The sequence below is a fragment of the Esox lucius genome, chromosome 10 (assembly GCF_011004845.1).
Source record: "Esox lucius isolate fEsoLuc1 chromosome 10, fEsoLuc1.pri, whole genome shotgun sequence".
NCBI classification, from domain to species: domain Eukaryota; kingdom Metazoa; phylum Chordata; class Actinopteri; order Esociformes; family Esocidae; genus Esox; species Esox lucius.
Window position 1 is genome coordinate 24,224,470 of NC_047578.1, and position 17,581 is coordinate 24,242,050.

Sequence of the window (17,581 nt, forward strand, 5' to 3'; positions counted from 1 at the left end):
TGTAGACATTGTTAATGTTGTAAATTACTATTGTACCTGGAAACGGCAGATTATTTATGGAATATCTACATAGCCATACAGAGGCCCATTACCAGCAACCATCACTCCTGTGTTCTAATGGCACTTTGCAATTATGTTAGTCCAGCTGAAAACTGTTGTGCTGATTAAAAAAGCTATAAAACTGGCTTCCTTTAGACTAGTTCAGTATCTGAAGCATTAGCAATTGTGTGTTAGATTACAGGCTCAAAAATGACAGAAACAAAGAACTTTCTTCTGAAACTAGCTAGTCTATTCCTGTTCTGAGATATGAAGGCTATTCTATGCGAGTAATTACCAAGAAACTGAAGATCAGTCGTCCAACATTGTGTACTACTCCCTTTACAGAACAGCGCAAACTGGCTCTAACCAGAATAGAAAGAGGAGTTGGATGCCCCTGTGCACAACTGAGCAAGAGGACAAATACATTAGAGTGTCAGGTCCTCAACAGACAGCTTCATTTTATAGTACCCGCAAAACACCGGTCTCAAGGTCAACAGTGAAGAAGCGACTCCAGGTGCCAGCGTTCTAGATAGAGTTCTTTCTCTGTCCACTGTCTGTGTTCTTTTGCCCATCTTAAACTTTTCTTTTTATTGGCAAGTCTGAGATGGCAAGGCTTTTTCTTTGCAACTTTGCCTAGAAGGCCAGCATCCCAGAGTCACCTATTCACTGTTGATGGGGGTGCTTCACAGCATCACAGACTGAGAGACTTGTCAGGATTGAGGGAAAGATGAACAGAGCAATATACAAAGACCTGATCCAGAGCGCACAGAACCTCAGACTTGGTGGAATTTCAATCTTTCAGCATGACAATGACTGAAGTACACAGCCAAGACATTCTTGATTGGCTTTGGAACTAATCTGCGAATGTCCTTGAATGGCCCTGCCAAAGCCTGGAGTTAAATCAACTTGAACATTTGTTGGGGACCTGGATATTGTAGTTCACTGATGCTCCCATTCAATCTGATGGAGCCCCAGCAGATCCGCAATGAAGGAATCCAGTCGTGCAAAGCTAGTAGGGGTGTTTCCAAGAAGACTCAAAGCTAGTAGAGATGTATCCAAGAAGACTCAAAGCTAGTAGAGGTGTACCCAAGAAGACTCAAAGCTAGTGAAGGTGTACCCAAGAAGACTCAAAGCTAGTGAAGGTGTACCCAAGAAGACTCAAAGCTAGTAAAGGTGTACCCAAGAAGACTCAAAGCTAGTAAAGGTGTACCCAAGAAGACTCAAAGCTAGTAGAGGTGTACCCAAGAAGACTCAAAGCTGTGATCACTGCAAAAAGTGTGATGGACATTCCATGTATCGTCACTCTTAAAGGAGTAAGAAACAGAGACAAAGTTCTCTTGGAACAGTTTTATTAACTATTATACAAATATGAGAGACGCGTCAATCATCCGAGGAGTCTCTAACTCCATACATGAACAATCCGTATTTATTACATAGAAAAAGGGGTGTGGTAAGATGCTGCCATCGGTCTTGTCACAAGAGTTTACCCAAAGGGCGGGCTGTCCCCCCACCTTATCCTTCTCAACACCTGAGGAGACACAATGTCTGAATAGTCAACAGAGACACTAAAGGGTTATACAGATTTACGAGTACCCCTCTAATCCACCTGTGCCGGTCAAGGATGTCTCCTATTCAAACACCAGACCCCTCTCGGCATCTTTAACTAGTAACTCATTCATACATGTATATGGCGACAAAGAATACATCCTTCTTCTAGGCAGGAGGACATGGCCCAAATACCTAATAATCCTCTGATATTATACAGACATGTGTGTCACAATCAAAGTACAGATTTACATATCAGCCAATGGAAATACAGACATTTCTCAAATGCACCTTAGTTCAAAATTTCCATAACAAAAGTCATTCTACAAAGTACTGAAGAAAAGGTCTGAATACTTATGTACATTACATATTTCAGTTTTTTTATTTTCAGTAAATTGTTACCAAGTTCTAATAACAGTTTTCACTTTTTCATTATGGGGTATTTTGTGTGAGCTGATGGCAAAATAATAAATCAGTCTGTAAGACAACAAAATGTGGCACTCAGGCACTAAGTCATATTCATATTTTTTTTGCTCTGTCTTTTTTCTTGCTCTATGGATTTGATTTAGTAAAAATCCCATATCTTTTTGTCCTGGTTTGTTATAGAACCATTCCTGACATATTCCTTGTCTTTTAGGTTCTGTTTGCCACTGAGACATTTGCAATGGGAGTGAACATGCCAGCCAGGACAGTAGTGTTTGACAGCATTCGGAAACACGATGGCACTGGCTTTAGAAACCTGCTGCCCGGTAGGTTCCTTTGCTCCACTCCCTTTCTTTTTCCGTGCAAACATTGTCAAACGTGATCCATTTCATTTAAAGGAGTTTCAGTCTTAGTCATCAATCTGAAACCTCCTTCCCTCTAAAAAGACTTACCTTCCCAAAAAATAATTGGTCTTCGAAGACAAATTGAGACAGACCATTGATTCTGGCACATTGAAGCAGACTGGGCAGTGCATTCCCCTCCTCAAATGACCTGCTGCTCACCTGCACCTCATCCTGATTGGGATTACTAATTAGTAGGCATTTATCTGATTGTTACACAAGGTGAGATCTTTTTTTAAGGATAGAAGGAGTTTGTGGCAGAGCTGGGCCATTTGATTGAGGTAATCATGTGTGTCTGTATCACTTTCACTGTCTCTGTCTGTATCGCTGTATATCTTTTTGTATTCATTTCTTACCTTCAGTGGAAGCAAACCGTAAACCAACACTTATTACAGCAAAAGGAATTTCAAAGAAATACCCACAGGCTTTGTAGTATTGTAGGCATTCTTGAATTAGAGAGGCAGTCTGTGTTTCTTGCCACTCTTTGCAGAATTGGCATTGTTAAAGGTGTCAAGCATCCCAGACATTTCATCTATGTGCCAATTTGTGCCCCATGTCATCTTAACCACTTGCTTTAAAATTTGGAATTTCATGGCTCACTGAGAATATGATAGTGATTCAAATGATAAATTATGCACATATAAACAACATATTACACATCCAGTCCATTTTTATAATTGCAAAGGTCCCAGACTGCATCTTTAACAGCCAATTCACACATACATTCAAATGAGGAGAATTTGAAATGGATAGAAAAGGACAGCATGGGAACTTACAGGAAGTCTTTGAATCTGATGTCACTTCAATTTCTCTCATCTCAATTTTTCTCTTTGATGTTTTAGAGGAGACAAGAAAATCGTTTTTTGGCTTGGGTTCTGACAATTTCTTTTCTCTGTCTGTCTCTCCCTGGCTGTCTATCTCTCTGTGTTTTTCTGTCTGTCTGTCTCTCCCTGGCTGTCTGTCTCTCTGTGTTTCTCTGTCTGTCTGTCTCTCCCTGGCTGTCTGTCTCTCTGTGTTTCTCTGTCTGTCTGTCTCTCCCTGGCTGTCTATCTCTCTGTGTTTCTCTCTTTCTCTTTTCCTCTCCCCCTCCTCCCTCAGGTGAATACATCCAAATGGCTGGTAGAGCGGGGAGGAGAGGTCTAGACGCCACAGGCACCGTCATCATCCTCTGCAAGTCCGGTGTGCATAACATGGGGGACCTTCACGTCATGATGCTGGTGAGAATTTCACTGCTTCGTAGAGTTCTCATTCTACTCAATATGCAAATCACAACTTGGGAACTATCTTTTTACAAGGGTGTTACTTGGCTTACCTTTCTCAAGGGTGAGAGGATAACTCATCAAATTAAAAAGGGGTCTCTGTTCTACCAAGGGTATAATTATGAAAATCCCATATTTTCGTATTTCAATTTCAAAGTCCCTAAACAGGCTGCTTCCAGCTCACTCTCTCAGTGCTCCTTCATCGTGACGAGCCTATTGTGTTTCCTGAATGGAGCCCTATTCCCACACTACACTGAATCTCAATAGTCTACATCGTTATTGAAAATGTAGCTTTCGTTGATGTAAAGAATAAAATCAAGACAAATTATGTTTGACCTTCTTTCGCCTTCAATAAGATCTTGTGACCAGCAATGATTAAATGAAAAACAAGTGGATCATTTGTCAATGACTTGGTTTCCATAAGTGTGCACACCCAACAACTTCCATTTTGTGGAAAGCACCTTTTGCTTGGGTTATAGCTGTATGTCTGTTTGAATAGTTCTCTATTAACAAAGCACACATGGATTATTTCAGTGAAATGGTTAGGGGATATCCAGTGCATAGACCTCTAGGTCAGTGCACAGATCTTCTGTAGAATTGAGGTCCAGCCATTGACCTTGTGTACTTGGGGTTATGGACTGTTTTCTCATTACTTCAAACATGCGAAACATCCTTTGGAATTAAGGCCAAAAGTTTTTTGGTCTCATCAGACCACATGGAAATGTATACAGGCTTGGATGTTCTTTATTGTGAATAATGGCTTCTGTCCTGACATCTACCTCACTGCACAGCTTAAACTTGTGGTGAATATTCCTTTGGCCTCTTGGGAGCTTCCCTGATGAGCTTTCTTCTTAGCCTGTCATAAATTTTGGTGTGACGTCTTGATCTATACAATCTTCACTAATGATAGTCTTGAGTGTTCCCTGGGTGTGAAGACTAATGCACCAATCTTTCAGCTAAATGATCCATTGTTTTTTCACCAAAATATTGTTGGCTACAAGGTCTTATTGAAGGGAAGAAAAAAGGTCTGACGTGATTTTTCTTGAGTTCAGCCTTTTTATCATCATAAAATGCTTTCTCAATAAGGGATTGAGAATAGGGTTCAGTTTAAGAAATTGACCACCTAGGTTGCCTTGTTAAATGGATGAGGGCCTTGTCTTATTTTTAACCAACCTCTTTAATATGGCACTTTATGGTGGACTATTCCATACAAAACCCTTCCTGGATCAAGAGAAGAATCTTCTATACTGTGGGGTACAAAAGCAGATCATCTCTCTGCTCACTGCCATTTTGGATCAGTTGTTTTTCGTTCAAGCAGTTCTTTGAGCCGAACACTAACTGCCATTGCTCAATAGCAGTTTTAGGCAATGGCTGTTCCTATATAACTGTGGTCCAGGGTTTGGAAGGGTTAATAATGGAATACGGTTGGCTTCCCTCACTGAAAAGCCACTGTTTTGAATCCCCAAGCTTTGGATTAGGCCATCTGCAAAATTTCTAAAATGTACATTTTGAATGACCCTTCCAGGGGAAACCCACACTGCTACAGTCCCAGTTCAGGCTGACCTACACCATGATCCTCAACCTGCTGCGTGTGGAGGCCCTCCAAGTCACCGACATGATGAGGAGGAGCTTCTCAGAGAGCCACAGGGACACACAGGTACCATACTACATTACCCATGAGCACCTGGGACACAAGACGAGAGATGGATGACACAGCAGCAATTGATTACGTTTTCCAACTTTTGGTTTTCCAAGTCTAGCGCCTTCACCTAACCCCAACTTAGATTTGGCTCATAATTTCAGGAGCAACTTTGGGACTGTGGTGAGCTGCATTGTGGGCTAACTGTGTCAGCTAGTTTATTAAAAAAAATCTAAATTACTGTGTAACATGTCAAATGTGCTCATGCTTTCTGATCCTCTACATTCATCTCCATTTCTTTCCTGGATAATGACCTAAGTTTTTCTTTCTATTTCTATGTCTCTCTTTCTATTTGTTGCTTTCTGTCTTTTTCTGTTGGTCTCTCTGTCTCTCAGGCTCATGAGAAGCAGATAAGTCGTCTGAAACAGACTCTGTCTTCCCTCCCTCCCCTGGACACTGAGGGTCAGCTGTCTGATCTGCTGCCATACTACTACATCGTCACGGAGCTCCGCATCACCACAGAGGCCCTGCAGGTATACACACACGCACATTTGCGCCATATCCGAAGTATATTGTCTGATATTCACACAGCTGGAATGTGGCTTCATCCAATCAGCATTAAGTACCTTAACTATGTTATTTTTTATATTTATAAATATGCAGGGGCGTGTGTACAGACACATGATTTCAGACACAACCACAACAATGGGACTAAAACACAGGCCATATACACTACATATACCTACAATGGAACTCACAACAGTTGATTCCACATGGATTCCACAAGTGTTATGTTTTTGGTATACCATTACTGAGACTATCTCTCAATTGTCTGTCTTGTTTTTAGTGTGCAGTGCTGGGGTCAGTGAATGGCTTGAAAGCTCTGTCTGTGGGACGAGTGGTGGTGGTCAACAACAAACAGCACTTCAACGCCCTTGGAGTCATCTTGCAGGTGTGTGTGGGCTTGCGCACATTTGGGCTTCAGAATGTTTTTGGATGTAAGACAGAATTTTCCAACGCACAACTCAGATGTATATTATGTTATTTGACTATTTCAGTCAGATACTGTTTTCTGATATGTATGTTAAATGTCTGGGAGTCTGTTTGAAATACGCTGTAAATGTTTTTACAAAAATACATTCCAATATTCAGCTATCTGTCTTTTAAACAGAATAGTCACTGCGGATCCAACTTTCTTTTTTAATGTTTAGTCCACCAGACCAAGACATCCGCTGCTTCCTGTGTTTTAATATTTTTTATTCTTTCGGGCTCTCGTTTTCAAATTGTGCTTTTTAAATAAAGTTAGATCAAATCTTAATCAATGTCTTCTACACCATATTCTTCATAACAGAACTGAATATATTAAGAAAATATTCAGAATCCTTTAAAATGTATGTGAAAGAGTTTGAGATTGAAATTGTATTTGTGGCTTGGCGTGTCTTACACACTCCATATGTAAATCTTTCTCGTTTTCACTCCTTTCATTTTTCTCTTAGGTGTCGAATGATTCAGTAAATCGTACTTTTACAACTCTAATAATCTGTGAGAAGAACAACGAGGAAGGAGGAGGAGATGGCCCCAACGCCAGTGCTTTCCCTCACCTCTACAACACTGCCCTCTTCATACCCGAGGGTCAGTTGGTGCACAGATTGTTTCATGTAAACACACGCACACACGTCTCTTTAAATGCACATTTTTGCACAGAATCAATGTACACTGCTCTAAAAAGAATGAAGGGAACACTTAAATCACACATTGGGTCTCAATGAACTAAATATATTAAAGATCTAAATCTTTACGGTACATTGTGTAATTGTTTTAGCACAAAATGACATAACAGCGATCAATGGAAACCAAATTCACCAACTGATTGAGGGATGGATTCAAACTCACACCGAAAATCAAAGTATACAGTTGAAATCAGTCTGTTCCAACTTGTGTGAATTTCATCACAGCAACTCATAATGTGACTCAGTAGTGTGTATGGCCCCCACGTGCCTGTATGCACTACCGACAATGTCTGGGCATGCTTCTGATGAGACGGCAGAAGGTGTCCTGGGGGTTCTCCTCCCAGACCTGGATCAAGGCATCAGTGAACCTGGACAGTCTGTGGCACTACTTGGCGGCGTCTGATCCACCAATACATAACGTCCCAGAGGTTCTCAATTGGATTCAGGTCTGTGGAACGTGAGCACCAGTCAATGTCATCAATGCCTTCATCATCCTGGAACTGCCTACACACTCTGGCCACATGAGGCCAGGCATTGTCCTGCACCAGGAGGAAACCAGGGCCAATGCACCAGCGTTGGGTCTGACCATGAGAATTTCATCCCGGTACCTAACAGCAGTCAGGGTACCATTGACTAGCACGTGAATGTCTGTGCGACCTTCCAAGGATATGCCTCCCCAGACCATCACTGACCCACTGCCAAAACCGGTCATGCTGGATGATGTTGCAGGCAGCATAACATTCACCATGACATCTCCAGACTCTTTCACATCTGTCACGTGCTCAGCGTTAACCTGCTCTCATCTGTGAAGAGAACGGGGCGCCAGTGGCGGACCTGCCAATTCTGGTGTTCTCTGGCGAATGCCAGTTGTGCTGCATAGTGCAGGGCTGTGAGGACAGGTCCCACTAGAGGATGTCAGGCACTCATGCCACCCTCATGGAGTCTGTTTCTGACAGTTGGGTCAGAAACACACACACCAGTAGCCCGCTGGAGGTAATTTTGTAGGGCTCTTGCAGTGCTCCTCCTGTTCCTCCTTGCGCAAAGGAGCAGATACCGGTCCTGCTGCTGGGTTGATGCCCTTCTATGGCCCTGTCCAGTTCTCCTCGTGTAACGGCCCATCTCCTGGTATCTCCTCCATGCTCTTGAGACTGTTCTGGGAGACACAGCAAACATTTTGATGGCACGTATGGATGTACCATCCTGGAGGAGCTGGATTGCCTGTGCAACCTGAATGGGTTGCAGGTAACAAGGACACTAGCAAAAGGACACTAGCAAAATGCAAATCTAGAGAAGAATCAGTCAGTAAGGATAAGGAGAGCGCAATTGTCTTTGGACACCACCTGCAAAACCATTCCCTTTTTGGGGGTTGTCTTGCAGTTGCCTCTCCAGTGCAGTTGTTGTCACTTTCATTTGCAACAAACTGGTGACATTGATTCACAATCGCTTATTCTTCCTTACTAGACAGATCCCTGGAGTTGAATTGAGTTGGTGTTGTACTTTGACGATTATGTGATCCCTTAATTTTTTGGAGCAATGTATAATTGATGGATTACATACAATTTTGTCCTATACAAGCAGAGAGAAATTTTATATTAAACCATTCTGGGGTTAGTATTGGAATGTTTTCGCCTTGCCTCCTCGAGTTCTGTCTACTCCTTGTGGTTTCTTGCCATCCTTTGAGGCCAATAAAGTTGAAGGCAGAAGTGTGCGTTTCTTGAGGAGCGTAAAGGATTCCGGTATAGATTCATGGTTGGACAGGCATCAGATGTGCTTCAGGTGACACGTCAACATCGATTGTCCTGAGTCAGCTGGCAGAGCAGAGCCTCTATCACAAATTAGATGCTGTGAAAAATAAACCATATATAGAAATAACCAATAAGGGTTGTGTTTGTTGTGTACGATCCAATAGGTCCCTGCAGTCACACAGTCCAGAAGCTAAAGCTACAGGACATATCTGCCATCACAGTCAAGACGCTGAAGGTCATCCCAGAACGAATCATCGACAACTACAACAAGAGGCAGCAGCCACGCTTTAGGTGTGTGGGCAACTTTGTTTGACTGTTCTTGTCAGTTTTCTGTTTTATTCATTGTTTTGCATGGTCCCCGGGAAGTCTAGCTGATGCTTCGACAAGAACGAATAGTTAACCAAATGAATAAATAAATACAATTTAGACAAAGCCAATGATCGTACGTGCGCAATGTCTCCATGACCACAAAAATGTCCATACACCAAGTTACCTGAATTGCAGAAATATCATTTGACGCAAAGAGAAAATGTACTCGTAACAATTTTTTTATTATAATATTTGTTATTCTTTTTATATATATATGCATATGCATGCACCGGTCAGCAATAACATTATGACCACTGACAGGTGAAGTGAATAACACTGATGATATCATTATCATGGCACCTGTCACTGGGTGGGATATATTAGGCAACAAGTGGACATTCTGTTCTCAAAGTTGATGTGTTTGAAGCTGGAAAAATGGGCGAGCGTCAGTATCTGAGCGACTTTGACAAGGGCCAAATTGTGATGGCTAGAAGACTGGGTCAGAGCATCTCCAAAACTTCCGACCTTGTGGTGTTTTCCCAGTCTGCAGTGGCCAGTACCTATCAAAAGTGGTCCAAGGAAGGAAAAGCGGTAAACTGGGTCATGGCGGCACAGCTCATTGATGCACGTAGGGGTGGTCCGATCCAACAGATGATCTACTGTAGCTGAAATTGCTGGAAAAGTTAATGCTGGTACTGATAGAAAGGTGTCAGAAAACACAGTGCTTCACAGTTTGTTGCGTGTGGGGCTGCGTAGCCATAGACCAGTCAGGATTCCCATGCGGACCCCTGTTGCCGAGATTGCCTACAATGGGCACATGAGCATCAGAACTGGACCACGGAGCAATGGAAGAAGGTGGCCTGGTCTGATGAATCACATTTTCTTTCGGGTGTGTGTGCGCGTCGCGTACCTGGAGAACACATGGCACCAGAATGCGCTATGGGAAGAAGGCAAGCTGGCGGAGGCAGTGTGATGCTTTGGACAATGTTCTGCTGGGAAACCTTGGGTCCTGCCATTCATGCGGATGTTACTTTGACACGTACGACCTACCTGAGCATTGTTGCAAACCATGTGCACCCTTTCATGGCAACGGTATTCCCTGATGGCATTGGCCTGTCTCAGCAGGATAATACGCCCTGCCACAAAGCAAAAATGTCCTCTATGGTTTGAGGAAAACAACAACGAGATCAAGGTGTTGATTTGGCCTCCAAATTCCACAGATCTCAGTCCAATCAAGCATCTGTGGGATGTGCTGGACAAACAGGTCCGATCCATGGAGGCCACACCTCGCAACTTACAGGACTTCATCTGCTGCTAACTTGGTGCCAGATGCCACAGCACACCTTCAGAGGTCTAGTGGAGTCCATGCCTCGACGGGTCAGGGCTGTTTTGGTGGCAAAAGGGGGACCTTCACAATATAATACAATAGGTGGTCATAATGTTACGGCTGATCGGTGTAAATTTATATTTAGATTCCTTATCCCGTTCTAACTCCTTTTCCTTCTGTCAGGCTTGATCCACCAGGCCAAGCCATCTCCACGGCGACACAGGAGCTTCTGCGATTAGCGGAGGCCAACCCGGACGGGGTTGCAAGCCTCGACCCGGTGAACGACCTCCAGCTGAAGAGCGTAGACGTGGTGGAGGGCACCATGAGGGTGCGCGCGTTGAAGGACACCCTCAAAGACTTCAGCTGCAGCCACTCACCAACCTTCTCAGAACAGGTGTGGGACATGGGCTTGGAGAGTGTGTGGTTCACTGAACTGACCGTGGAGTAATGATGTTGGAGCACTTGTTTAACAAACAGGAATGTCTGACAGACTCTCACCACACACACCCCACACCTGGGTTCTGCTCCGTCCTCTTTTCTCTCCCTCATTTATTTTCCACTAAGGTTTCTTTAACTTTCTTTTTTTGTTTCAGTCTTTCCTTCGGGACCTGTATTAACAAGAGCGGTATTGAGCTAGGATCTGTTGGCTTCTATATAACAATTGAGGTTATATGGAGAGGCTCCAACTGATTCTAGATCAACACTGCTTCTGAGAGATGCTTAGTGATTAATATCTTTTTCCACTTTCTATGGGGATTTGTCACAGTAACGTGTCAGACTAGAATTTTTGGCATTCTTAAGTCAGCCTTATTGCCTAGTTTTAAGTTTGTCTTAGTAGGATTAATCGCTACTTTGGACATACAGTATGTAGTTTTAAGATAGTCTTTGTAGGTTTAACCTTGTGGCGTGCGTTATGCAGTATTCATGATCATGTTTATTTTGCTGTTGGGTCATTTGTTTGTTACTATATTTCAATACAATCTAATCATGTTAAACCCTATTACTCAACTTATGTTGATAAAGGAAGAAAAATATACAATATGTCTTATTTTAAGTATACTTACGTGTCAACTGTAATTTATAATACTCGTTCCACCAGAAAGATTAGTTCTTAACCGTTCTAGAACTGTGCTGCGTTAAAATTTCTTTTTCTCAGGAATTGTTTTCATGTGCCTCATGAAAATGTATACATTTTCCTGTCATTATCTATTTAGGGTGGAATCTACATTTAATTCTACTAGCCTATTTAGCCCAGTCATAACTTACCCCTTTAATGTACTTTAAAAGCCTACCGGTATTTAGTGTCAAGCCCATTTCCAATCCTTGTTAGATATTTAGTTTCCTTGTTCGAGAGGCAGGATGAGAGGAGAACAGCAGAGCAGGCGGGTTCTATAATTACCCGTGCAAAGAGAGCAGAGTCACACATCACCGCTGTGTGGCTCGTCAAGGGGATGCATTAGGACTGCATATCATTAAATCCATCAGTCAGAACGACAGTGGGCTCTGTTCTGCTGCTGGGTTATAATTGCTTTGGGAGATAGTGATTGAATGAGTGCGAGCAAGGCCCTTCTTTCTGTGAACATAGTGCCTAAGTTGTGCCTTTTGTAAACTGAGACAACAAAGTTTGATGGTTGTTGTTAGTTATTTAAAAGGTTATTAATGGTTGTTCCAATGGTTATTTAAATCACGTCTGTTTTCTTTTGTTGCATACATAGTTTAGCTGATGTTTTTACAGGTGCAGAGTATTGTTGGTATTCACATATCCCTTGGCGCAGAGAAAATGAAGAGGCAACATTGTTCACTTGACCTCTATCTACATCTATCTGGCCTGGATATGTTATATGTGGGAAGTGATGGCTGGGTGGAGCAAGTGTCTAGTTCAAGTCTTCACCCTTTCACACAAGATTTCTTTCTACTAAAAAAATCCTTGCCCAACCTAGCCAGCATTTCCAAAGTTAAAGAAAATGTAATTGATGGACAGCAATATTCAAAGCTTGCAACTCTGATTTTAAGATTATCCAAAATAGAGGGACTTTGTTCAAAACATAATGTTATTTCTAAATGGTTAATCCAATATGGATAAAAAATACCCACAGTCTGTAATTGTACCCCTTCTGCATTATATAATTTAAAATTGAATGTGCTGGAGTACAGGTCCAAAACAACAGAACTGTCCAAATGATTAATAATTATGCATTGCACTATTGCTGCCAACTGAGCTTGTAGCCTTTTTAGAAAAACTGGTTTTAAAAAATGATGCAGTGTATCTGCATTGACTTTCTCCAATTTTCTTCCTCTGTAAGTTTTTACGGGTGCAGGAGAGGATGAAGGTTCAGGAGGAATTGGACCAACTGCTCTACCTCACCTCGGACCAGTCCCTGTCTTTGCTACCAGAGTACAATCAGAGAATCAAGGTATATTTTTAACTCCTGTTGTCTCCAATGTGCATCCAGTGCCTGTCCCCCCATAGCTCTGTTTGTTGCCCATGGTGTTCACAAGCCTTGGCTAGTATGTGCAATTCATGGGACCTGTTATTGTCTCAGGGTTCATACAGAATTGACTAAATCCAATTCAAAATATTTTCAAGGCACCATTCTCTTATTTTTAAGGACTTCACCTAACCGGAGTAATATCACCAGATATTGTTTATTAACTTTAAAACATTGATATTAACCACATACTATATATCAAGTATTATCTCTGTACTTAAGTATCCAGAAAGTAAACCAGACCCATGTATTCACACACTCATGTGCTGAAGTTCTCTTTCATTGCTTTTACTTCACCCATTAAACTATACATTTATTTAAAGTTAATGAAGATAGCCTAATTCAATAGAGGATTGCATCAGAAAAACAACAGTCCAAAACGTCTCTACCATACATAGTTTAAAAGCTGTAGACTATTTACTATGATAATTTAGCAGTATTAGAGTGACAACAATGTCGTTATTGCCATGACAAAAAAGTGGTAACCCCTCAATGGAATTCTGTAGTATAAGTTAGCCTTTCCTCTCGGTGGAACTAGAATACATGTGAATGAATGAAAAAAAATGGTCATGAGATATGGTCAAGAGATATCAATGGGTCTTTGTAGAAAATTAGAGGAATTCCCCATGCAACGCTATCTTTGTTATGGCCAAGTATATATGATTTGGAACATAGGGTGTTGTTTTTGGCTGAATATAGAAATCAACTGCTGCCTTACCTGCTTTGAGCCAGAACACTTTCAGGTACTTTAATTTTAGGAAAAACATTTGGCAAAGTTATAAATAGAAAAAAAACGACATGTTGTCCTTTAGAAATGTCCTGGATTAATAACTTTGTTAAAAGTCAAACATGGGTCAGTCAAGGAATAATATCAGAAGACAGACAGCTAGCTGGCTAACAAATATATGCTATTTAAAGATAATTGTACATAATAGTTATTGGTAGGTAAACAAAAACCAAGATGTGCAGTACAGTAGCACCCCTGAAGTGAATTGAAAAGACCAGTGTGTTTTCAGCTTCTAAACTAGGAACGGTCACAACAAACAAACGTTTGTTGTCGATATGAATATGGAGTCAATAATAATATTATTCACCTTTAGCGAAACCTAGTACTTGTAAATATGAATTTCCATTGCTGGATTAACCTTCACCTGCGTTTTTGACAGAGTAATTGCTGCAGTGAGGGAGGGAGAACATGACAACGGGAGACAAGTGGCTAAATCACTTTGAGATTTAGAGCAAGGGAGGAAATTATGCTCTGATAAGAGATATATTAATTTCAATGCCTTTTCAAGCACTTTGTCAAAAAAAAAAGGCTAATTTCCCAGGTAATCCAGTATTGAAATGACTGAGACAGCAGTGATTGGAATAGAGAGCATTTTTATTGAGCCTGATCCTGAGCACATTTCTGTTTACTGTGAAGACTGAGACTTTAATTTAGCATTTTAGACCGTAACAAATAGGCTATTGTGGTTATTTAATCATTATGTAGGCATATCAGAGTGCTCTACCAACAAACCTATGGAGCTTATTCTGTTTATTTTTACATAGAAATAGCTTTTGATTACTAGGACATTCAGTGCCCATTCAGGTCTCCATTCCATGTGAGCTTGGAATTTTCACTTGGTCTGGCTCTGCTTAAATCTAAATCTGTTATAATTTGTTTTGCTTTGTTTGTTTTGAAAAAGGACTGATACTAAACAATCTGTTACATATAGTGCAGACTAATAAGGCAAATTGATTAATCTTGTGCTTCTGTGTGACAGTCCTGGAGGAGGTGCGTTTCTGTGAATGTGCACAGTTCATAGGGAACATTCCCCAAAGTGCCTAAAGATCTACCCTAAATCATGGTTAAATCAAGCAACCTCTAATATAACGCCTTAAAAGGTACTTGCCATTATTTCAGATTACAAACATTTACCTGAACAAATTATGAGAAGGCCTGGGATAAAAAGTAACCTAAACAAAATGCATGGCATGTGGACCAGAATAACTTTCTAAGACCTGAGCTTTGATAGTGTGTGCAGTTTGTGAAAAACCCATCACCAACTGCAGTAATACAGTCAATGTACTCCAATCCCAGGTGCTTGAGGAACTGAAGTATGTGGACAAGAGCCGCGCGGTGCAGCTGAAAGGTCGCGTGGCCTGCCAGATCAGTAGCCATGAGCTGCTCCTCACTGAGCTGCTGTTCGAGAACGCACTGAGTCCCCTGGCCCCGGAGGAAAGCGCTGCGCTGCTGTCCTGTCTGGTCTTTCAACAGAAGACCCAGGTGGAGCCCCACATTACCAACACCCTGCAGGAGGTATGAGAATAGAGGGCTGGGGGCAGGGAATGTGTGTGGACTCCACAAAGATAGTAAAACCTGACAAGTTGGTGCCCACAAGTTGTTTTGTTTTTAGGCAGTCCTAATAGGAGAAAAAAAAGCTATTTCTGTGGTGTGCATTTGTGGTTAGTATTACAAATATTAATTTTTGGTTTAAGTATTACAGCGTTATAAAGCGTTAGGGCTAGGTTATTTTCCGGCATAAAGGTTTGGTTACTGATGTTAATTTAGGTTAAGGGTTAGGGGATTGGTAATATATGTTTCTGGTTTTCTGGTACCAACAAGGATGGTAAAACAAATATGTTTTTGTTTGTGTTTGTGTTTTGCATCTGTTCCCTATGTCAGATTGGTGGAATTATGCAAGAACTCTTAATATGTCACTGGATATAGACTGGACGTGAGACAGGCATACTAGAAATTAAATACAAATATACATTGAATAACACATACAGTTAAGTGTGTCACAGGATTGTGGCATGATTATGTTAATTCACTGGTTAACCAAACTTTTTGCGAACTGCCTTGTTCCTCTGTCTGCTCTGGGATTTGATCTAGCAGGCTTTCAGTTCCTGGCCAAATGTTTCTAACTGCTAGGCTACCTGGCACCATAACCACTGAGCTAGACACCTGCGGCTATTTTACCCTCCTGCAAGGACACGCACCGGACATAAATGTGTCTTGTTGAGCAGCCATGAAACATAAAAGTGCTCTAAAGAGGCCTGAATTAGTGATGACCGTGGAAGAGAGTCCTGTCTGGAGTGTTTTGTAGGGGTGCCATCCCAGGTGCAAGTGGCACCGAACAGAGAAACAATGACGTGGAACATGTTCGCCGAACGCAGGTGACAGTGCATTCTGGGTAGGATTTCTGACAACGTGCAGCTCTACACTTGAGAGTTGCTGAGGTTTGAGTCGGGGGGAAAAGTAGGACAGATGTGATTGGAATGGGTTATGTGTATGAGGGCTCTTTGTAAATCTGATTTGTGTCTGTCTGCCTTTCGTCTGTCCTTTCACAATCTCTCTTTCCTGCTGTCATCCTTTTTTTTTTTCTTCTGTCGCCAATCTTTTTCTCTTTTTCTTTCCCTCTCCCCTTTTCTGTTTTTCCCTCTCTTCCCTTGTCCTCTCTCTTTTCCCCCTTTTATCATTCTTCTCTATTTATATCCATTTCCCTCTCATTCATCACGCCGGCCCTCCTTCTCTTCATCTTCTTTCTTCTGCCCCTACATATATTACCCAACTCAGTGACTTCCTTCAATCAATTCATCCCTACTTCTCTTACACACAGGGCATCGAGAGAGTGCTAGCGGTGGCTCAGCGTATTGGCGAGCTCCAGAGGGAATGTGGGATAGCACAGACGGCTGAGGAGTTTGTGAGCCAATTCAAGTTTGGTCTCACCGAGGTGGTCTACTGCTGGGCCAGAGGCATGGTGAGTGACGTGTTAGGAAACCCATATTAATGCCGCTCCAATCATTCTATGTGCCAAGCTATTTTCAATCATCTTTTCCGGACACAGATTGAGCATGTTTATTTAGAAGTTCTTCGACGACCGGAATTAGGTCTATCACATAATGCTTTCTCTCAAGCGTCTCACTGTCTCTCGAGTTCACGCTAACTGACACTTTTGCTTTAGTTAAGTAGAAGGGACCACGGCCTCTACTGTCCTTTCCCACCATGGAACTGTGACTGAACTAACTGGTCTCCCTACTTCCTTTCCCAGCCATTTGCGGAGATCGCCCAGCTGACAGACGTCCAGGAGGGGACCGTGGTGCGTTGCATCCAGAGGCTGGACGAGGTGCTGAAGGAGGTACGCCAGGCGGCCCGCATCGTGGGCGACTCTGTCCTGGGCAGCAAGATGGAGAAGGCCTCCCTGGCCATCCGCAGGGACATCGTGTTCACCGCCTCGCTGTACACACATTGAGATGGGGCGTAGCGTTCATGTAGCAGGTCGAGAGGGGACGTGCCGTCCTAGTGGATGGCTGGAACGGAAGGGGACGTAGATTGCTTTTGTACTGCAGGCGAGATTGAAAGGTGCCCCGCTGCCTAAGCCAAGTGAGATGCTGGAACGTTCTGTGTGGTGTTTGAGGGTGTGTCTGCGTGAGGGTATGGGTATGAATGCACATGCTATTGTTTACAGTCTTGATGAAATTCCTGGACATGGGCTGCTCTTAAACAATATAGACCAAAGGGGAATTGCTAGATGTGGACATGAACTGTTGATTGTAATTTATTGTACAGTAATAAAACATAGCCTGTACAAAGTTGGAGTGCCTTTGCTTTTTGTTCCCTAAGGTTTTTGGTGTGGATGAGACTTAGTGCTTTTATACATGGTACAGTAAAATATATAATTTACGTTTA

General features: G+C 42.2%; 1 protein-coding gene across 1 annotated transcript in view; it reads left to right on the forward strand.

Annotated features, from left to right (window-relative positions):
- skiv2l (SKI2 homolog, superkiller viralicidic activity 2-like) overlaps positions 1 to 17,485 on the forward strand; it is a 28,341-nt gene extending 10,856 nt beyond the window's left edge. Inside the window, exons 19-30 of the mRNA XM_010900176.5 lie at positions 2,222 to 2,333; positions 3,507 to 3,625; positions 5,193 to 5,324; positions 5,702 to 5,839; positions 6,154 to 6,258; positions 6,803 to 6,938; positions 8,946 to 9,072; positions 10,601 to 10,811; positions 12,721 to 12,831; positions 14,990 to 15,208; positions 16,512 to 16,652; positions 16,944 to 17,485. Coding sequence (XP_010898478.1) covers positions 2,222 to 2,333; positions 3,507 to 3,625; positions 5,193 to 5,324; positions 5,702 to 5,839; positions 6,154 to 6,258; positions 6,803 to 6,938; positions 8,946 to 9,072; positions 10,601 to 10,811; positions 12,721 to 12,831; positions 14,990 to 15,208; positions 16,512 to 16,652; positions 16,944 to 17,144 — 1,752 coding nt within the window. The 3' untranslated portion in view covers positions 17,145 to 17,485. The remainder of the gene's footprint in view (positions 1 to 2,221; positions 2,334 to 3,506; positions 3,626 to 5,192; positions 5,325 to 5,701; positions 5,840 to 6,153; positions 6,259 to 6,802; positions 6,939 to 8,945; positions 9,073 to 10,600; positions 10,812 to 12,720; positions 12,832 to 14,989; positions 15,209 to 16,511; positions 16,653 to 16,943) is intronic.
- The last annotated feature ends 96 nt before the right edge of the window (positions 17,486 to 17,581 follow it).